This window comes from Chrysochloris asiatica, unplaced genomic scaffold (assembly GCF_000296735.1).
Source record: "Chrysochloris asiatica unplaced genomic scaffold, ChrAsi1.0 scaffold00109, whole genome shotgun sequence".
Classification (NCBI taxonomy): Eukaryota; Metazoa; Chordata; class Mammalia; order Afrosoricida; family Chrysochloridae; genus Chrysochloris; species Chrysochloris asiatica.
The window spans coordinates 9,620,997-9,640,217 of NW_006408627.1; the positions used below are offsets into that span (position 1 = coordinate 9,620,997).

The following is a 19,221-nucleotide window of genomic DNA, read 5'->3' on the forward strand; positions in this document are numbered from 1 at the left end:
TATATATATAATATCCTGGTTTTAACAGATTTAGTAATAGGTCTACTGAAAAGCACACTTAAAGTAAAATTAAGTTTATGATTAATCTTATTAAAACAACAAAGAAACTTAGTAACAGACATAAATTGTACTTCTAAATGTTTTTGTTTTTTAATTTACAAAATTCTACAAAGCTGAAAAATACCTTAAAGGTAAACAGTTAAAGTCAAAGTGAAAATGGGACCTGCAAACATGTTGTTGTTTTTTTCTAGAGAACAGATATAAAATAGTCAAGTATATCTAATGTTGTTGTTCAGTACTGTCAAGTGTGTTCTGACTCATTGTGATCCTGTATAGGTTTTTCCTAGCTATAAATCTTTGCTGGAGTAAAAAGCCTCATCTTTTTCCTGCAGAGCAGCTGATGGGCTCAAACCACCGAACTAGTTGTTTACAGTATAGTATTTACTCTACAGAGCCACTGCACTTCCCATGTATATCTCATATTAAGACATTAATATATTTGTTAGCATTTTCTGGTGAAAGAGATAAAATATTTGTCTAAAAGCAACCATCTTTATTAAACTGTGCAGATTGTTACTACTTTTCAGAGAAATTAAGGAGTTAACCACTGTTCTTACAAGAAAGGTAAGAATAAACCTGCCTCTTAGATGCCAATGTAGTCAATAATAGAAAAATATTTTAAACGTTCTTTTTGAATTTGTGTGTGTATTTCTAGTACACCTTCCAAGGTTGAAATCAAATAACATTCCAAGACATAAATCATCCAGTAAGTAACACTTTATACCCTTCTTTTCTTTGTACTTTTAAAACATCAAACTTTAAAATGCTTTCCTCCTGTAAGATTTTATTTTTTATTGGTGCTATCTGAGGAGTGTGGCGCTGTGAGCTAATGGGGCAGACTGAAAAGTCATTTGAACTGCAACATCAGTGGTTTAAGCTCACCAGCTGCTCCTTGGAAACCCTATACAGGGTCGCTGTGGGTCGGAATCGACTTGATGGCACTTAACAACAACAACATCTGAAAAGTAAGGAGCTCTGGTAGCGTAGTGGTTACGAATCGGACTGTGAACCACAAGGTCAGCAGTTCGAAACTACCAGCTGCTCCGTGGGAGAAAGATGCGGCTTTCTGCTTGTGTAAAGATTTACAGCCTCAGAAACCCTGTACAGGGTCGCTATGGGTCGGAACCAACTCAAAGGCACTTAACAACAACAACATCTGAAGAGTAACAAATAATGGGCACTTATTGAAAACAATTCAAGTTTCTATTACATCTCAGGAAAAAAATGGATTCTGTAAAGGATTTGAAATTAAGAGAAAAAAAAAAAAAACAAAGGGAGTTAACCTAGGAAAAAATACTATAGCAGGCCTAAATCCTAAACATTCAAAGTGATCAATAACGGAATGTTGAAAGTAAAAAATCACTATCAGAAGCAGTAGAGAGTGATCTTTACTCCTTTATTAGAAATCACAGGGCCCTTTTTGCACCATTCTAGAAATCTCAGTGTTGAAATGCTCTTTCTTGGGTTTATCTTTCTTTACAGATAGGATAACTCTGTTGAAAACCAAATTGTCAAGTATAAATGTATTGCACTAGTGTTAACACTTGTAAACTGATCATTTTTATTTTATATTTGAAAAATAAACAAAAATGATCAGATCACAGGTGAAATATGAAAGTTGTTGGCGTTGTTAAGTGCCAACAATCCTATGGACAACAGGATGGAGCACTGTCTGCTCCTGTGACAACCTCACACTTACTGTTGTTTGAACCCAATGTTGCAGTCACTGTGTCAATCCATCTCCTTGCGGTGGTCTTCTCTTCTTCCCACCAACACCCCCAACCCCCCGAGCCTCCACTTTCCAAAGCATGATGTCCTTCTTTAGGGACTGGTCCCTCCTCATAACATGTCCAAAGTATGAGAGATGAAGTCTCACCATGCTCGGTTCTAAGGAGCACTCTGGCTGCACTTCTTCCAAGACAGATTTGTTTGTTCTTTTGTCAGTTCATGGTACTTTCAATAATGTTCACCAACACCTTAATTCAACTGGATCAATTCATCTAAGATTTTCCTTTTTCACTGTAACTTTCACATACACGTGTGGTGACTGAAAATACCATTTGGATCAGGCACAACTTTGTCCTCAAACTAACATCTTTGCTCTTGAACAATTTAAAGAGATCATGTGCAGCAGATATGCCTAACGCAATACGTGGTTTGATTTCTTGACTGCTGTGCTTCTCAGAGTGTTGATTGTACATTCAAGGAAAATTAGGTATTTGACAACTTCAATCTTCTCTCCATTCATCACAATGTTATTTATTGGTCCAGTTGAAAATTTTCATTGTCATTACCTTGAGTTTCCATTCCATACACGAATAGATTTTGCCAAATTGTTTTGGTTCATTTGTCACTGAGCAACTGAAAAAAATCACTACTAGGAAAAACCCATCTAAATGCCTCTTGACAGTTTTTTGAATAAACAAAAAAATAAGGTTGGTAAGCCAAGACAAATAGTATATCAGAGAACAGGGGTATAGAAATGCTGTCAGTACACAGTGCCAACCTTTGTGTTTAAGACTGAGGCAGCTAATAAACTATTAAGGAGAAAATTGGAAACTTCCCATCTCACACACACTCATTCACTCATTTACTCATTTTAAGTTTATGAGCTAACAAGTAACATGTTCTGGCAAGTAACTGCAATGAAAACAGATTGAAATGGAAATTGGCACAATATCATTATTTCAAAGATGTATGGTTTGTTGGTTGGTTATGGGCCATGGAGTTGGTTCTAATTAATAGCGATCCTATACAGGGTTTTCAAGGCTATTTTTATGGGATCAGAATCTTTACAGGATCAGAAATCCTCAGCTTTCTCCCGTTTTCAACTGCTGACTTTGAGGGTAGCAGCCCAGCTCGTAACCACTATGCTACCAAAGCTCCTTTCAAAGACGTATAAAGCACTTTAAATTCCTCTATTACTTTAATGGGGGGTGTGGTGGCATTGCAGGAAAAACACTGTACTGTTAACCACAAGGCTGGTGGTTTTAGTCCACTAGCCACTCCACAGGAGAAAGATGAAGCTTTCTGTTTCCCAAAAGATTTACAGCTTCACAAACCCTATACAGGTTCCATATGAGTTGGAACAGACTCGATGGCATTTAGCAAAAATAACAATGGATTGAATTACAAAGTAATTTGGTAAGAAAGCATCTACACTTGCTCTTGTCACTCTAAAACACTGGGTCTTACTTACCATATGACACAGATTATTCTTTTGGTGGTGGGGTGGGGTGGGTTGAGCAAGAGTAACGGGTGAGGGTTAGAGTTGGGATTATGGCTAAATCTAGGCTAGACCTAGGAATTCGTTTATTGTTAAGGTTAGGATTAGGACTAGGATTACTGTTAAGGGTTAAAGGCTGGGCTAGGGCTAAGAGTAAGGCTTGGTGAAGTTTTCAAGATTGCAGTTAGATTTATTTAATTTTTTTTTTCTTAAAATCTATTTGATTTCTTCTTCATTTGAAATTTCTGTGGTAACTACATTATTCCCTCTTTTCCTTTATGAGTCCTATTTTGTTGTTGGTGTCCTGGTGTGGCACCATAGGATAAGTACTCAATCTCAAGGTGGGTTTCAACTGCAAGGTTGGTGGCTCACACTCACAAGCTGCTTCTCGGAAACCCTATACAGAGTCACTATGAGTCGGACCTGACTCAATGGCACTTAACAACAACAACATTTTGTTGTTGCAACCATATTGCTATTCTGTATTTTCAGTCTTTATAGGTCTGTTTTGGATTCTTGGTGTGGTGCTGTAGGATCAAGGTTAGACTGCGAACCACAAGGTCAGCAGTTCAAAGCCACCAGCTGCTCCTTGGAAACCCTGTAAAGGGTAGCTATGATTTGGAGCAGACTTGACTTTTATTTGGAGCAGACTTGATATTTCCACATCTGGGTTGAGTCTAGGGGATATTGTCGTGTATGTTAGTCTCAGGTTGTTGTCTGCTATTGATGATTCTCTGTGAAAAGGTCTCCCTTTAATGTACTTTTTTTTTTCCCTTTTAAGTTTTTATTGTGAATTGAATGATAGTTTACATGGGGGAAACCTCAGATCGATTCATTGCAATGATTACAATCCCCTTTATGCTTCATCATTCAACAGTATTGCTTCTATTCCCTCTGGGTGTTTTTTTTTTTTTTTTTTGGATGTGCACCAAAACACTCAGGAATATACAATCATTCAAAGAGCCAAAGGGCACACCCTGCCCCCTGGCTGCCAGCACATATCCCCACTCCCTCCGTAAGTCTAGAATTCTCAGCTGCTTCATCTCTCCATGTCATCATCTCTGCCTCCATCTCTGGCCTTGCCACTTCTCTGCGTAGGGTCCCACACTCCGCTCCCGTTCTTCTCCCTTGATGGTCCCAAGATCCTCCGCTCCGGGACTGTTAGTGTATTTTTTAAAAGGTTTACTTGGTTTTTACAGATTCTTTTAATATATTTTTGACTGAACATGACCTAATTTTGCTGTCATATTTGATGGGCAGTTTTGTTGGATATATGCTTCTGGGTTAGCAATTTGTTTCTGTCAGATTTTTCTATATGTCTTGTGACTGTCTTCTTGCCTGCATGGTTTGCTAAGAAATCTGACCTTAGTCTTATTAGTTCACCTTTTTAGGTAACTTTTCTTTTTCTTTTTTTTTTTTCTGAGCTGTTCTCAGGATTCTTTCTTTGTCTTTGGGTTTGAAATGTCTGATTACAATATGTCTTGTTATGAATCGGGCTGCGAACCGCAACGTCAGCAGTTCGAAACTACCAGCTGCTCTGTGGGAGAAAGATGAAGCTTTCTACTCCCGTAAGGATTTACAGCTTTGGAAACCCTATTCAGGGTCTCTATGGGTCGGAACCGACTCGACGGCACTTAACAACAACAACAACAACAATTAGCGTTCTTTTACATTTCTTATCAGGTAGTTCTGAGACCTGATGTTGGGCTATAAGAGAAATCCATTAGCCACTTCTAGGAAACCCCATACAGAGACTCTATGAGTTGGAACAGACTTGACTGATGACGCTTAACAACACAACATCAGGTAGTTCCAATACCATTTGTGGTGTTATATTTTCTGATTCTGCACTTTGTCCACTTGTTTGAGGCACTCTGTCTTCTTTGTGTATGCCAAAATTGTCTGTTTTCTCCAAGACATTATGGTGCTGTGTTTATATTTAATTGATTATGTATTGATGTATTCTCAGGTACTCACCACCTGTCTTCTGGCGGATGTGGTAGAGACAAGAAATGAGAACATGGTTCTCTGTTCGTTGTTTGGGTCGTGTAGTTCAGGACAGGTGTAGATGTCTCCAGAAGCAGGGGCAAAATGCCAGGCACCGACTCCAGGGAGAACAGAGGCTGGGAGGAGGTGGTGCCACTGGCCATTGGGTTGGCGAGGACACGACTGGCCACCAGGAGGGCACAAGGTAGAACTGCACAGACCTGGTCCCCATCTCTAGCATATCCTGTGCCTTCAGGCTGCTGTATTAACATCAGCTAGCAAAAGCTCAAGAGGACCGTGCTGTTGCATACCAGTTCCTTTTTCTTCTCTCTCACTGTTCCTGTTCAGCTTCCTCTTTCAGTCAGCACTCATTCCACCTCTCTGTCCTAGTCTCAGATGCTCAGTTTAGGGTTCCAGGACCACCATCTGTATCTCTTTCACTCAGTTCCCCATGTTTTTGTTGCACAGGGTCAGCTCAGTGTTTCTACTTACACCACCATCTTGCCCTGCACCTTCTTGATCCAAGTTTTCACATGAGTGTTTCTGAATGATGAACCCCTCATTCTTTCACTGAATTTTCTGCACTGACCAAGGTGGATTCCTTCCTGGATTTACATCAGTTAGAACCATGGACTGCCATAAGAACAAACAAGTCTGCCTTGGAAGAAGTATAGCCAGAATGCTCCAGAGAAGCGAGGATGTCAAGACTTCATCTCTTGTATTTTGGACATATTATCAGGAGGAACCAGTTCCTGGAGAAGGACCTCATGCTTGGAAAAGTAAAGAGTCAGAGAAAAAGAGAAAGCTGCCCAACAAGATGGATTAACATGGTGGCAACAACAATGGGCTGTAACACAACAGTTGTGAGGGTCCTGTAGGAACAGGCAAAGGTTCATTTTGTTGTGCATAGAGTCCCTATGAGTCAGAGCCCACTTGGTGACACCTAACAACAACAACAACAACAGGAAGAGAGTCCTGTGGTTGTGCGCTGCCCATTGTGTCTCCTATGCTACCCTGCTACCTACTTTGATTCCATCCTGGAGGTCCTTGTTGTACTATTTCCTGACTTGCAAGATCAGCTCTTCCTCTACTCTGACTCTGCACATTAAGCATGCTATCTGCCTTCATTTCAAGTATTAAAATGCCATAATATCCACAATGAAACACACCAATATAGACACAAACAAAAAACACTTTTTCTGGACTAATTCCTCCTCTAGTGGTAGTTTCTTCTCTCTTTTCCCTTCAAAGAATGATTTCCTCGCAGCTCCTCATTCTCCATGACTGACAGTGATTTCCTGGAGACTCTCACTCTGCGCTGGATTCCCTCAAGGACTTCTCCTGCAGAGCTCGCAGCTCCTTTACTGTCCCCCTTTAGTCTTTTCTTCTGCACTAGTGCCAACAGGATTGCTTATGACAACAATTCTATTCTTATCATTTTCCTGCTTATATTCCAACAATCACTTCCAATCATTTTCAAGAGCATATCCACATTTCTCAATGCGTGAGTAATCTGACCGATTTAGCTTAGTTTCCTAACCCACCTTTATCTTCCCTTACTCATTCTAAATTCCAGATACCCTGAGTCATTTCACTTGCAGTTCTCCTCCACTGTGTCCTCAGAACCCTTCATGTGCTTCCAAGTGCTGTTTTGATCCCTTTTCTCTATTTTCTTGCCCAGTAAACATCTATCCTACTAGCTTTAGTTCAAAAAATCTCCTCCTCTATAAGACCTTCTCTGACGCTCACCTCCCTCCATGGCTCGTGAGCCTATCCCTGTGAACTTGCAGTTTAAGCTTCTTGTGAGGAGCACCTGTAGCTTATTTAACCTGATTTTTTTTTTTTTTTTTAAATCATCAGCCCACTTCACAGAACCTGATATGTAAGACACCAAAAGCTAAACTGTGCAGTTAGAGTCCACCCCAACTCTTAGCTACCCAACCATACAGAGCAGAACTGCTCCCTAGGGTTTCAGAGACTGTAAATCTTTACAGAAGCAGGCTGTCTCATTTTTCTCTTGTGGAGGAACTGGTGGGTTCAAACCACCAGCCTTGCAATTAGCAACCCATCGCACTCTCAGAGCTCCCTGCCGCATAATTGTTGTTTGTCGCTAAGTGCTGCTGAGTTGGTTGTGAAACATAGCCAGCCTGTATACAGTTTCAGAGGAGCAGCGGGTGAGTCTGAACTGCCAACCCGGTGGTTCAAATTGACCTTGTGGTCCAGTGCATTATCCTGCAGCTCCGCAATAGGGCTTCACATAATAGGCACTGAAGGAAGATGTGCTTAATTATAATTATTGAATTTTTATTCAGTTCTCTTCTGTTTCCCTCAGTGTAGGATTTATGGGTCTCACTTCTGAATTCCTAGCACCCAGCAAATAAATGCCATGTAATAAAGATGAATATTTCTAAAGCAAGGAAAGAGATTTAAAAAAAAAAAAAAAATTGGAAATGGACAATGGTGATGGTTGTGCATCCTGGGGAGTGTGGTGGTTGTGATTTGGTTGGACATGTAAAAGTGGTTGAAATGGTAAATGTTTTGTTGCATATGTAATGCTACAATAAAATATATAATATATAAATACAATGTCTTTTCATATGCATTGGGAAGTCCATGTTGTAAACAACGAGTGTAATCCTAGAACTGTACATTTAGATTCTAGATGCTTCAGAAAATTATTACTGAAGCCTAGACACAAAAAAGGAAACCCCAAAAGAGAAGCTGAAAACAATACCAAGAAAATGCAAACACTAAAATATGCACATTCTTGCTATTGTATCATGGAGTCTCATAGTGACTCTGTATAGAGTTTCTGAGAAGCGGCTAGTGAGTTTGAACCACCGGCACTGCAGTTCAAACTGGCCTTGCAATCCAGTGCTTATCCTACAGAGCCACACCAGGACGCGATTTATGTTGGTTGTACGGAAAAAATATAGAAGAGCATTGTCATCTGATGACTCAAGGTCTCTAAGATTCAGAAGTAAATTTAAAGACATGTGCAAATGCCTACCAGCCATTAATGTGGTATTTATATAACTTAAGAGAAGATTTTCAAAATGCAACAAAACAAATACTTTCAAATACTGATTATCAAATTTGAGAAATATTAGAAAGAAACAAAGTAAGTGACGGAAGTGCTTCAGAAGTATTACTGAGTGCCAGAGATCAATTTCATGTCACCACATCCCACACTAACATTGACACACTTGAATCTTGTGTGAAAAGATGGGTAAGAGCATAAGAAGTTCTTTCAAATTGATTTTCCTCCTTAAACAATGTGGATATACCTGAGAAAGAACGCAGTAAGGTAGTGAGTAAATAATTGCAGGCTTATCTCAATGACTTAAATGAAACTCTTTACAGAGAAGGGCAACAATTTTTTTTTTCTTAGATGAGAGCTAAGTTCACAGGTTCAGGAAAGACAAATTTTACTTATGTAGGTATCTACGGTTCCATAATAGAAGATACAATACAATTTGTGTTTCTCAAGGTTGATATTGCTTTATGTGGATTCCTAACTTTAATAATTACAAATCACACAAAAGAATGTTCATTTTTTTCTCTGAAGATACTTTAAAACCTTTAGCATACAACAATTCAAAAAAGACTCAATTCATTATCTTTGTTCTATATGTAGATGTCAATCAGAAGCTTAATTGTGATGAAATCACTGAAGAATTTGCAAAGGCAAAGAATAGTTTTGGTATGTTACAGATGAAAGGTCTATGTAAAAATATTATAATTGTATTATAAATATGATAATTTGTTGTAATATTTGTTTCTGAATATTAAATTTTTGATAAATAAGATTACTGTGTTATTACACCATAACTTTATCTGGACTCTTCCTCCTCCAGTCTATCCTGTGTGTTGATGGGTGATGACTTTTCCTGATATTATATAAAGTTACTATGGTATCTCCTCACTCATTGCCATCAAGTGGATTCTGATTCACAGCTAGCCTGCACAAGAGTTTCCAAGACTGTAAACCTTTATTGGTGCAGAAAGCCTTATCTTTCTCCCACAGAGTGCTTGTGGGTTTGAACTGCCAACTTTTTGGTTAGCAGTCAGTAATTATCCTGTAGTACCCACAGGGTTCCTTAGAACCCAGCATAATTCTGAATAAAAATTTGCATTAATCCAGAAGACAATATGAAATGACAATATTTCTATGATAAGAACTATTATAAGATTCTGAAAATTTAGACTGGATTTTTAAAAATGTGTACTGTTGCAAGTATACCTATACATGTACCTATATATATAAATTCATGTGCACACACATCCGAGTAGACAATAGAATATGTATCATGTAGTCAAAAGAAATATGCCAACCTGGATAACAACTTAGCACCGCAGACTTCCTCTGCTAAATTCAAGTCATCCAAGCAGGATCTTCTCAGATTTAGCAAAAAGCTCACTTGGGGAATGCCATCAGATAACTTGGGTTGTGGTACCCTGTGAGTCTGAATAGATCCTTCACTCCTGGACTTAGGGATCTAGAAGAGAAAATTGGGGAAAAAAAGGATGTGTACGCATGATAAATCTAAAGGGTTTTCAAATTAAGTTACTAAAGAAGATAATTTATTCTAATTTATTATTAATCCAACATATTAGCAACATTGCAGAAAACATTAAAGTAGGCATGAAATTTAAAATAAAAGATAAAAAATTCTTATGTAGGAATGAGCATGCAGTTCCTGGGTGGTGCAAATGCTTAAGTGCTTGGCTACTTGAATTGAAAGAATAATACTTGGAATCCATCCAGTGGTGTCTCAGGAAAAAGACCTGGTGCTGTACTTCTGAAAGGTCAAAGCCAATGAAAACTATATGGAGCACAGTTCTATTCTGAAACACATGAGGTCAACAGAAGTTGGAATTGACTCAATGGCAACTGGTTTGATTTGTTTAGCACAGGGAAGGAGAGATACCAACATTTCAAACTGTACATGGCCCATGGTCATTTTTGGGATACTGATACAAAACTTCTTGAGGCCCACCTCTCTGAAGAATCATGATATATAATGTGAGATGATCATACTGACAACTTGGAGTGAAGGAAAGTAGCTGGAAAAACAAAACAAAAATTGCAAATCACTGAAAAAAAGATAACAATTTCAGAAGCATGTCCAGAAATATTTACTACTAACAAGTGTTCAAGAGTAGAGATGCCAGTTTGAAGACTAAAGTGTGCCTCTCCCAAGCCATGGTATTTTCAATAGCTTCATATGCATGTGAAAGTTGGACAGTGAATAAGGAAGACTCTAGAGGAATTGATGCATTTGAGTTATGGTCTTAGAGGAGAATATTAAAGTACCATGACTCCTAAAACAGCAAACTAATCTGTGTTGGAAGAAGTACAGCCAGAATGCTCCTTGGAAGCCAGGATAGTGAGATTTCATCTCTCATACTTTGAACCAGCCCCTGGAGAAGGACATTATGCTTACTAATGTGGAGGGTCAATGAAAAAGAAAAGGAATCCCCAAGGAGGTGGACTGGCACAATGACAGCAGTAATGGGCTCAAGCTTGGCAATGATTGTGAGGATGGTGCAGCACTGGCAGGATTTCATTTTGTTGTGCATGAGTTCCCTATGAATTGGAACCGACACAATGGCACCTAACAACAAGCAAAACACACACCCATTTTCTAACAGTTGTTATTGTGAAATGTATGATTTAACACATTTTTGGTTAAGGCAATAAAGAAGAAAGCCACAAATCTTTCAGTTCTCTTATATTTCTGAAAGCAAGGGCAATTCAAGTACCAAGTGAATAGCTGGTATGTGGACTTCTCAGATAATATCTCAGGTTATGTTTCCTCCAACCTCAGCAATACCTTTTTGCTCCTTTACATTGGATCACAAAGAATGTGAATACAACTAAAAAGTGTAATAAAAACATGAGATCAGAATTGCAGGAAAACGCAATCGTTAGACCAATGGTATTTTGTACATCGAAGCTTTGTCTCATCTTATGGAACTTTTCTCATGCCCGTTCTTTCACCTGGGATGTCATCTGTTCATCACTGGCCACTCACCAACTGCCAAAGACCAAACAAATTCTAACTTTCTTCGAGGCTCAGATAAAAATTCATTGCCCACGGGGCCTTCTCTGGTTAATCTTAGGTCTTAATGACCTTTCCCAAGTCTAAATTTTTGGAACATACCACTACACAATCTATGCTTGATTATATGTTGCCTGATACCTTAATCTTCATTGTCTCATGATTTCTAGCATATGGCCTCAACCAAATCTCTGTATATAGAGATTAGAGTCCCTATTCTTCCTATTTCTTTCCTCACCTCTCTTTCTATTATTCTTACTACTTTATAATATTTTAGACATAAAGTCTAGAAATGTTTTGAATGCATGCATAAACACTTGTCAGACAATATATTTTTCAATTAGATAATGTTTTCAAACACTGACTGATCAAGAGAGCAGGATAAACTACAAAGAAAAGAATTAATAGGAGGAAAATTATGAACATAAATAGTTAGTGAATCCATACTTCTTTGAAGTCTACAAACAAAATAGAACGAATTGAGCAAAGAGTAACATTTAATACTGAGCAAAGTAAACACAATCAAAACTAGCTTTTATTACTACTGCTGTTATGTAAATTTACCCAAATCTAATGATTGCCAATTAATTGTCTATGCCAATTAATTACATTTAAAATAAATATTCTGTAGTGAATTCATAAAAACAAAAACCAATCCTGTTGCCACAAGAAAAAGTAATTTTTAATGAATTTACAAAACATTTCTAGAATCCATGGAAATACTTGCTAAGATTACGATTAAAATAAATATTCAGATTAACAGCAAGTTTCATGAAAAACAGCAATAGGTATTTTACACAGAGTCCCATTCTGCATGTGATTATTTTTCATGGTAGTGGGTGTGAAAAATGAACAGAAACACTAGAAAGGCAATGTGATTTCAAAATGGTTATATTAAAATCTTACATAGAGACGCCATTCTCTCTCAACGTTAAAGTAACAAAAGAGCAGTTGTTTGGCAATATTTCATTATGCTAAAATAAAGAGATAACATTTTGGCTTCAGTGGTAATTTTTGGATTCTAAATTCCATTTAATAATTCACGTAAAGGCAAAATATTAGAGGGTTAAAAAAGGGTTGTTGTTGTTGTTATGTGCTGTGGAGTGGGTTCCTACTCATAATGACCCTGCATAAGGTTTCCAAGGCTGTAAATCTTTACATGAGCAGAAAGCCTCATCTTTCTCACGCAGAACAGCTGGTAGTTTTGAACTGCTGACTGTGAGATTAGCAGCCCGATTCGTAACCACTATACTACCAGATCTTTGATGATAGTACAGCTGTATTCTTAAGTATAGCACTTTTCATGGCCCAATCCTGGGCCAACCTCACCACTGTTGCCATCCTTGAGTCCATCGATGCTGCCATATGGCCAATCCATGTCGTTTGGGGTCTTCCTCTTGTTCTCTGACCCTCCACCTTACCAAACATGATATTCTTCTCAAGTGACTTGTCCCTCCTGACAATATGTCCAAAGTCTGAGAGACGAAGTTTGGCCACCCTGGCCTCCAAGGAGCACTCTGGCTGCACTTCTTCCAACACAGATCTATGGGTTCTATGGGCAGCCCATGGCACTTTTAGTATTCTCCTCCAGCACCATAACTTTGGCATCCCAAAAAACAGTCACCATAATCTCCTGAGTTCACCTCTCTGCCTTGAACTTTCCTTGGAAGATCCCCTTGGAAGCTAATATTTTGATTGACCCTTGGTTGGTGGATCATATTGGTAATGCCAAGACTCATCACAGATTATAATCCATTCCATTACGTTTTCTTCATTAGCTTCAACCTTGATTAAAAAACTGATGGAAAGATCAGCTCTTTGAGTTAGGTGATCTTTGTGCAGCACGGTTGGCACTCATCTTTTATTTTGAAGTTACCTTTACAAGGTTAAGACAAATGTATTATTGAGAGGCTTAGTCTGCAGCCATCCATGAATCCCAGAGACATGTTTAAATAATGTTTTGTTTGGAATAAATTAAGGCATGCATGAACTGGGAACTTAGCAACAGTACTTTTTGACTTTTGCTCCTGTTTGCATATGTTTGCATTTAAAAAATTAATGGAAAAATTATCTCATCTTTTAATTCCATTTTCCAGGAATTTTTAAAAGCTCTTTCATAGTTCATGAGGAATAGACATTTTAAAAAATGAGTAGTAGTGTCCTGGTGTGGCTTTGTAGGTTAAGCACTAGACTAGTATACTTCATTTTTTCCTTTTTTCTTTTTGATACTAGCATCCTAAGTCATTATGGGTCCAGACACCAGACCAGCAGTAAATTTAGCAGAAATGGACCAAAGTGGCTACTTGTTGTTGTTGTTGCTAAGTACTGTTGAATCGGTTCTAACTCATAGCAACCGGTATAGGATTTCCAAAGAGCAGCTGGTGGGTTTGAACCACCGACCTTGTGGTTAGCAGTCTAGCAATGCCACACCATTTATCCAAGTGGCTACTTAGCCCTGTCTTGTTTAGGCAAGAGTACCCAATGCCTCTAGGAGGTTCTGCCAAACTCTGCTGGGTAAGGACTCAATCTAGGGAGATAGGGCAGAGAGTCTACATAAGTAACAGGGAATTTGTCTACAGAGACCAGCTATAGCCTCCCTTATAATGGGTGACTACAACAGAAAAATCGTCAAGGGTTTGGGATATTTTCTCTTTCCACTGGAGACATATTTGACAATCATTATTGCACATCATATTTCAATTCTTTATTTTAGTCATTTCATTATTATAACTTTTGTATTTGAAGGTTAAAGTTATAAAAGCCCTCCATCCACGTATGAAAAACACTTTGCTCATCAGAATTCTGCCACTGGCTATTTAAGATAAGGACCTAAGCACTTGCTATGTGATTTATGTGTATAACTAAAATACAAACAATTCCAAGAATCTTAAAAAAGAAAGCATTTCACACATGTATTTGCAGGTATGAAATAGCCAAAGTGTTTAGGATCAGACAGGAGTAGAAACATAAAAATGTCTTTTAAGAATGCAATATTAGAAAGTATTCTCTTAAATGCCGCTCTTGTTACTGTTAAATAAGCATGCATTGAGTATTTTGTGCCAAGTTCCAAGAGAATTAAATAAATTAACTACATTAATTCTCACAACACCTCAACATCAGGGACTACTATTATTACAATTTCACAGATGAAGAAACTAAGAAATAAAGAGTTTCTTTGGCCAGTGACTAAGTGGCAGAGCTACAGTTAGAACACAGTGCTTGAACTCAACCATTATCTACATATCTGTTGTTGTTGTTACTAAGTGCCATTGATTCTGTTCTGATCCACAGCGACCCTGCATAGGGTTTCCAAGGAGCGGCTGGTGAACTTGAACTGTCAACCTTGCAGTTCAAACCGACTTTGCAGTCCAGTGCATTAACCCACAGTGCCACACCAGAACTCCATCTCTATATCTGATGACATGTTAAACATTAAAATTGCAAGAGGAAAAGGTATTTTTGGACCGAAGACAAGCTACTTCCAATGCAGCCCATTTTGTTTCCTTCGGTCATTAGTAGTTAATGCTTTTAATTTTTTTAACTTACCTTTCTGGTACCCACTGTCTTGTTCTTGGAATCTAGTTTTAGGAAGTCCTAGTGCAATGGTATAGGATAAGCACTGGGCTGCTAACTACAAGGTCAGTGGTTCAAACTCCTCAACCGCTCCTCCAAAACCCTATACAGGGACCCTAAGAGTTGGAACTGACTCGACAGCCCTTACCAACAACTCCAGTCTTAGCAAGGAATCCCTGTGAGACTTAAATGGTTATGTGCTTAACCATAAGCTGAAAGGTTCGTGATTCAAACCCATCCAAAGGCTCCTTGGAAGACAAGTCTGGCTATTTGCTTCTGAAAGATCATAGCTGTGCAAACCCTAGGGAGCAGATCGACTCTGTACATGTGAGGTCATCAGGGGTTGAAATCAACTTGATGGCAACAACAAGAAGTCTTAGGAAAACAATCAGCTAAGCAGATAGAAACATATGGGTAAATGTGTTTTATTTATAAACACATTTATAAAATAAATGATTTTATTTATAATAGGATAAAAATGTAAGCATTCTAAATAGCCAAATGACTATAATGGATTTATTATGCCATATATGATTAAATAATACCATCTACAAAGTTTTTAATAAAACTGTGAAATATTTTTGTTATGATATATGATCTAATGGACTCCTGGTGTGGTGCTGTAGGATGAACACTGGTTCAAACACACCAACTGCTCCTCAGAAACCCTATGAGTCAGAACTGACTCAAAGGCACTTAACAACATAAGCCTAGTTCACAAATAAAAATAATAGAGATACAGTTTTATACCACCAGTAAAACCAGACTTATTACCATACTTTAAACACACATAAATGAATTTAAAAAAAGAATTCTGTCACAGTTAACTCTGTGTATCTTTTCAGATATTCTCATCTTTAAAAACTGAACAAGGAACCCAGGAATAGAAAGACATTTCTAAGATGTTAAATACTGATTTCCTTGGTAAGTCGATGTAACTGAAAATAAAACAAGTGTAAAAAATGTCATACTTCAAACTACATTTTTACTTACGGTACTTACATAAATCTGTTGTGGTAAAGGGAGGAAAATAAGCTATAGATACCAAAACCCAAACCAAACCTGCTGCTATCAAGTTGATTCCAACTCATAGCAATTCTGCATCAGAGAAGAACTAGTACTTAGGAGTTCATCTACTTAGGACTGTTCATCTTTACTGTCTCATCTTTTTCCCGTAGAGGATTAGTGGGTTCAAATCATTGATGTCTTAATTAGCAGTTTAATGTTTAACCCACAGTGCCATAAGGGTTCCTTAAGCTATAGATTGTTGTTGTTAAGTGACATCAAATCAGTTTCCACTCACTAACAACCATGCATATAGCATTTTCAATGAGCAGCTGGTGGGTTTGAACCTTGTAGTTAGCAGTTCAGTGCTTATCCTACAGCACCACATCAGGACCCTAAGCTATAGATAGTTATCGTCATCATTAAGTGCTGTTGAGTCAGTTCTGACTCATACTGACCCTGTATAGAAACCCTGTATAGGGTTTCTAAGGAGCAGCTGATGGGTTTGAACTGATAACCTCATGATTCGCAGTCCAGTGCTAATCCTACAGTGCCACACAAGGAGAAACTCTCTTTTCCAAGGAATGAGTAAGGTAGGAATTAACTGTTTTGAAAAAACAAACAAAGAGAATATTAGGTTGAATAAGAAGCTGTAGGGTTTTTGCCTGGAAAAGTAGCCTTATTCTAAGAATTGTAGGTGCGTTCCCTTTATGTAGGTGAAATAGGTTTCTCTATTTACTGTAAGCTTCCTTCCAGAAAAAGTACTGTGTATTTGGATCAATCATACGGTAATCTGTAATTTAGTACATTATTATAAAATTTTTGTAGCTATGTGCTGTTGCGTCAGTTCTGGTCATAGCAACCCTGTATACAAGAGCGGAAAGCCTCATCTTTTTCCTGTGCAGCAGCTGAAGATTTGAATAGCTGATCTTGCAATTAGCAGATGAAAGCATAACACACTATGCCATCAAGGCTCATATTATGAAATAGTCTTATTAAAAATAATTTTAAAGTTTAAATACAATAAACTAGTATTTTGATCTTACAAACAGTTTTAAGTACCCACTGCTTAGTAGCTGTGCACACATTTTAAATTACAAAAATTATCAGACTGTTCTTTTTCTGAACTTTATATACATCTCAGGTACTTTAAGAGGTGATTAGAATAGGACAGAAATTGCATTCAAGGCTAAAATTATGAAAATTGTGACAGAATGAAGACAGTGCAAAGTTAATTGTCAACATTGTGACTTTCTAAGAAAACTTCACTACCTCCTCATTAGCCTTGGCCATTTCTTTCCGCTACTTGTCATTTGTGCAGAAGAGGGCAAAGCCTCTTAGTTTTTCTTTAATTAAACTTATACATTCACTAAGTTTACAATCTTCTATATGAAGATTCTATCTTTGATATCCTAAGCAAGTAAAGTTTTACTAAAGGTAATACAGAAACAGCTGTAAATATACATTGACAGAGAACTTCCAGAGGTTCAAGCTGAATTCAGAAGAGGATGTGGAATGAGAGATATCATTGCTGATGTCCGATGGGTCTTGGCTGAAAGCAGAGAATATCAGAAAGATGTTTACCCGAGCTTTACTGACTATGTAAAGGCTTTCGATTGTGTGGATCATGACAAGCTATGGACAACATTGTGAAGTATGAGTATTCCAGAAAATTTAAGTGTACGTTTGAGGAACCTGTACATAGACCAAGAGGCAGTTTTCTGAACAGACACGGGAACATGGGATGGTTTAAAATTAAGAAAGGTGTATGACAGGGTTGCATTCTTTCACCATACTTATTAAACCATATGCTGAACAAATAATCTGAGAAGCTAGGCTATATGAAGAAAAATGTGACATCAGAATTGGAGGAAGACTAATAAACTGCGATTTGCAGATGATACAAACTTGCTTGCTGAATGTGAAGAGGAATTAAAATACTTACTGATAAAGATCAAAGACCATGGCCTTCAGTATGGATTGCATTTCTATGTAAAGAAAAATCCTCACCACTGGACCAATAAACCGCGTTCTTATCAATGGAGAAAAGATTGAAGTTGTCAAGAACTTCATTTTTCTTGGATTAACCATCAACACTCCTGGTTTTTTGGGAGGGGAAGGTGGAATACATGGTAGGGAATAAACACAGGATAGTCTGGGTGCTAGGGAAGGGGGCAATACACAAGGAGGAAGGGAATGGAAGAAGAAGGCAGATGGGAAAACAATTAGGCAGGTTTGCATGGGCTAAGTGGGACAGAGGTAAATAATGATGTACGCACAACCTTGGCACAACAGGGCTCTGGGATACAGGGATTGGGGATTGGTTTGAATGGGTAAAAGGGGAAAATAATGTTAAGATGTTTGGCTGTCCTTTGAATCTTGGTTTTCCTTGCATATCATTATAAAATAGACACTTGAGAGGGAGAGAAAAGAATAGTCAGAAACATCACAATAGGCCCAGTTATTACTACAGTTGATTTTGCGTTAGTGAAGCTAGAAAATATGACTGCAATTTGCGGAACTGAAGTAAATTTGCAGCACCACCAACAAATTCCCTGATAAAGGGTATATAGTTCCTCATGTGGATCGACCACCCCTGTGCTCATCAACATTTTAGTCTGGACCTCCCGGGGAAGAGGTCTAAGTGGCTAGCCAGGTCACTGCTGATGTCACTGAAAATTCACAGATAATTCAGAATCAGGACTTAACGCATTTCTCAAGGAAAGCTGACTTGGGTTCTATACTGTGATCTCATTTGTCTCGACTATGACGGAAGCATTTTGGATGTCTGCACATTTGCTTTGTTAGCTGCTTTAAAAAATGTACAGTTGCCTGAAGTTACTATAAATGAAGAAACTGCTTTAGTGGAACTTAAAGAAGAAAAGTCATTTGAATATCCAAAATCATCCAGTTGCAACTTCCTTTGCCACATTTGATTACACTTTACTTAAAATTGGCACTACTGGAGAGGAGGAGCATCTGGCATCTGGGTCCTTGATATAATAATGGGTGAGAGAGGTAAACTAGGCTGTCTTCACAACCCAGGGGGAAGCAGGTTGACTGGTGTGAAACTTCAGGATGGTATGAACTGAACAAGACACAGAGAAGTAAAAAAAATGACGATGAAGTACTTCATTGTATGACACCTAATTAAAACACATTTTCAAACAGATTTAACAGAATTCTATTTGTTAGGGCTATGCATAAACCTTCTATACTAAATAAGCATCAAACTTTATTCTTCTGAAAAAGGTTTCTAGTATTCCTTAAGTCACTTGTATATATACTAAGTACAGTAAAACCTTT

The 19,221-nt window shown here is 38.0% G+C and overlaps 1 protein-coding gene and 1 pseudogene across 1 annotated transcript in view; one reads left to right on the forward strand and one right to left on the reverse strand.

Annotated features, from left to right (window-relative positions):
* Positions 1-19,221, reverse strand: part of FAM13A (family with sequence similarity 13, member A) — a 460,082-nt gene that overhangs the window by 203,233 nt on the left and 237,628 nt on the right. The window contains exon 9 of the mRNA XM_006867777.1: positions 9,608-9,771. Within this exon, the coding sequence (XP_006867839.1) occupies positions 9,608-9,771 (164 nt within the window). The remainder of the gene's footprint in view (positions 1-9,607; positions 9,772-19,221) is intronic.
* On the forward strand, positions 15,813-19,069 carry LOC102837103 (annotated as a pseudogene).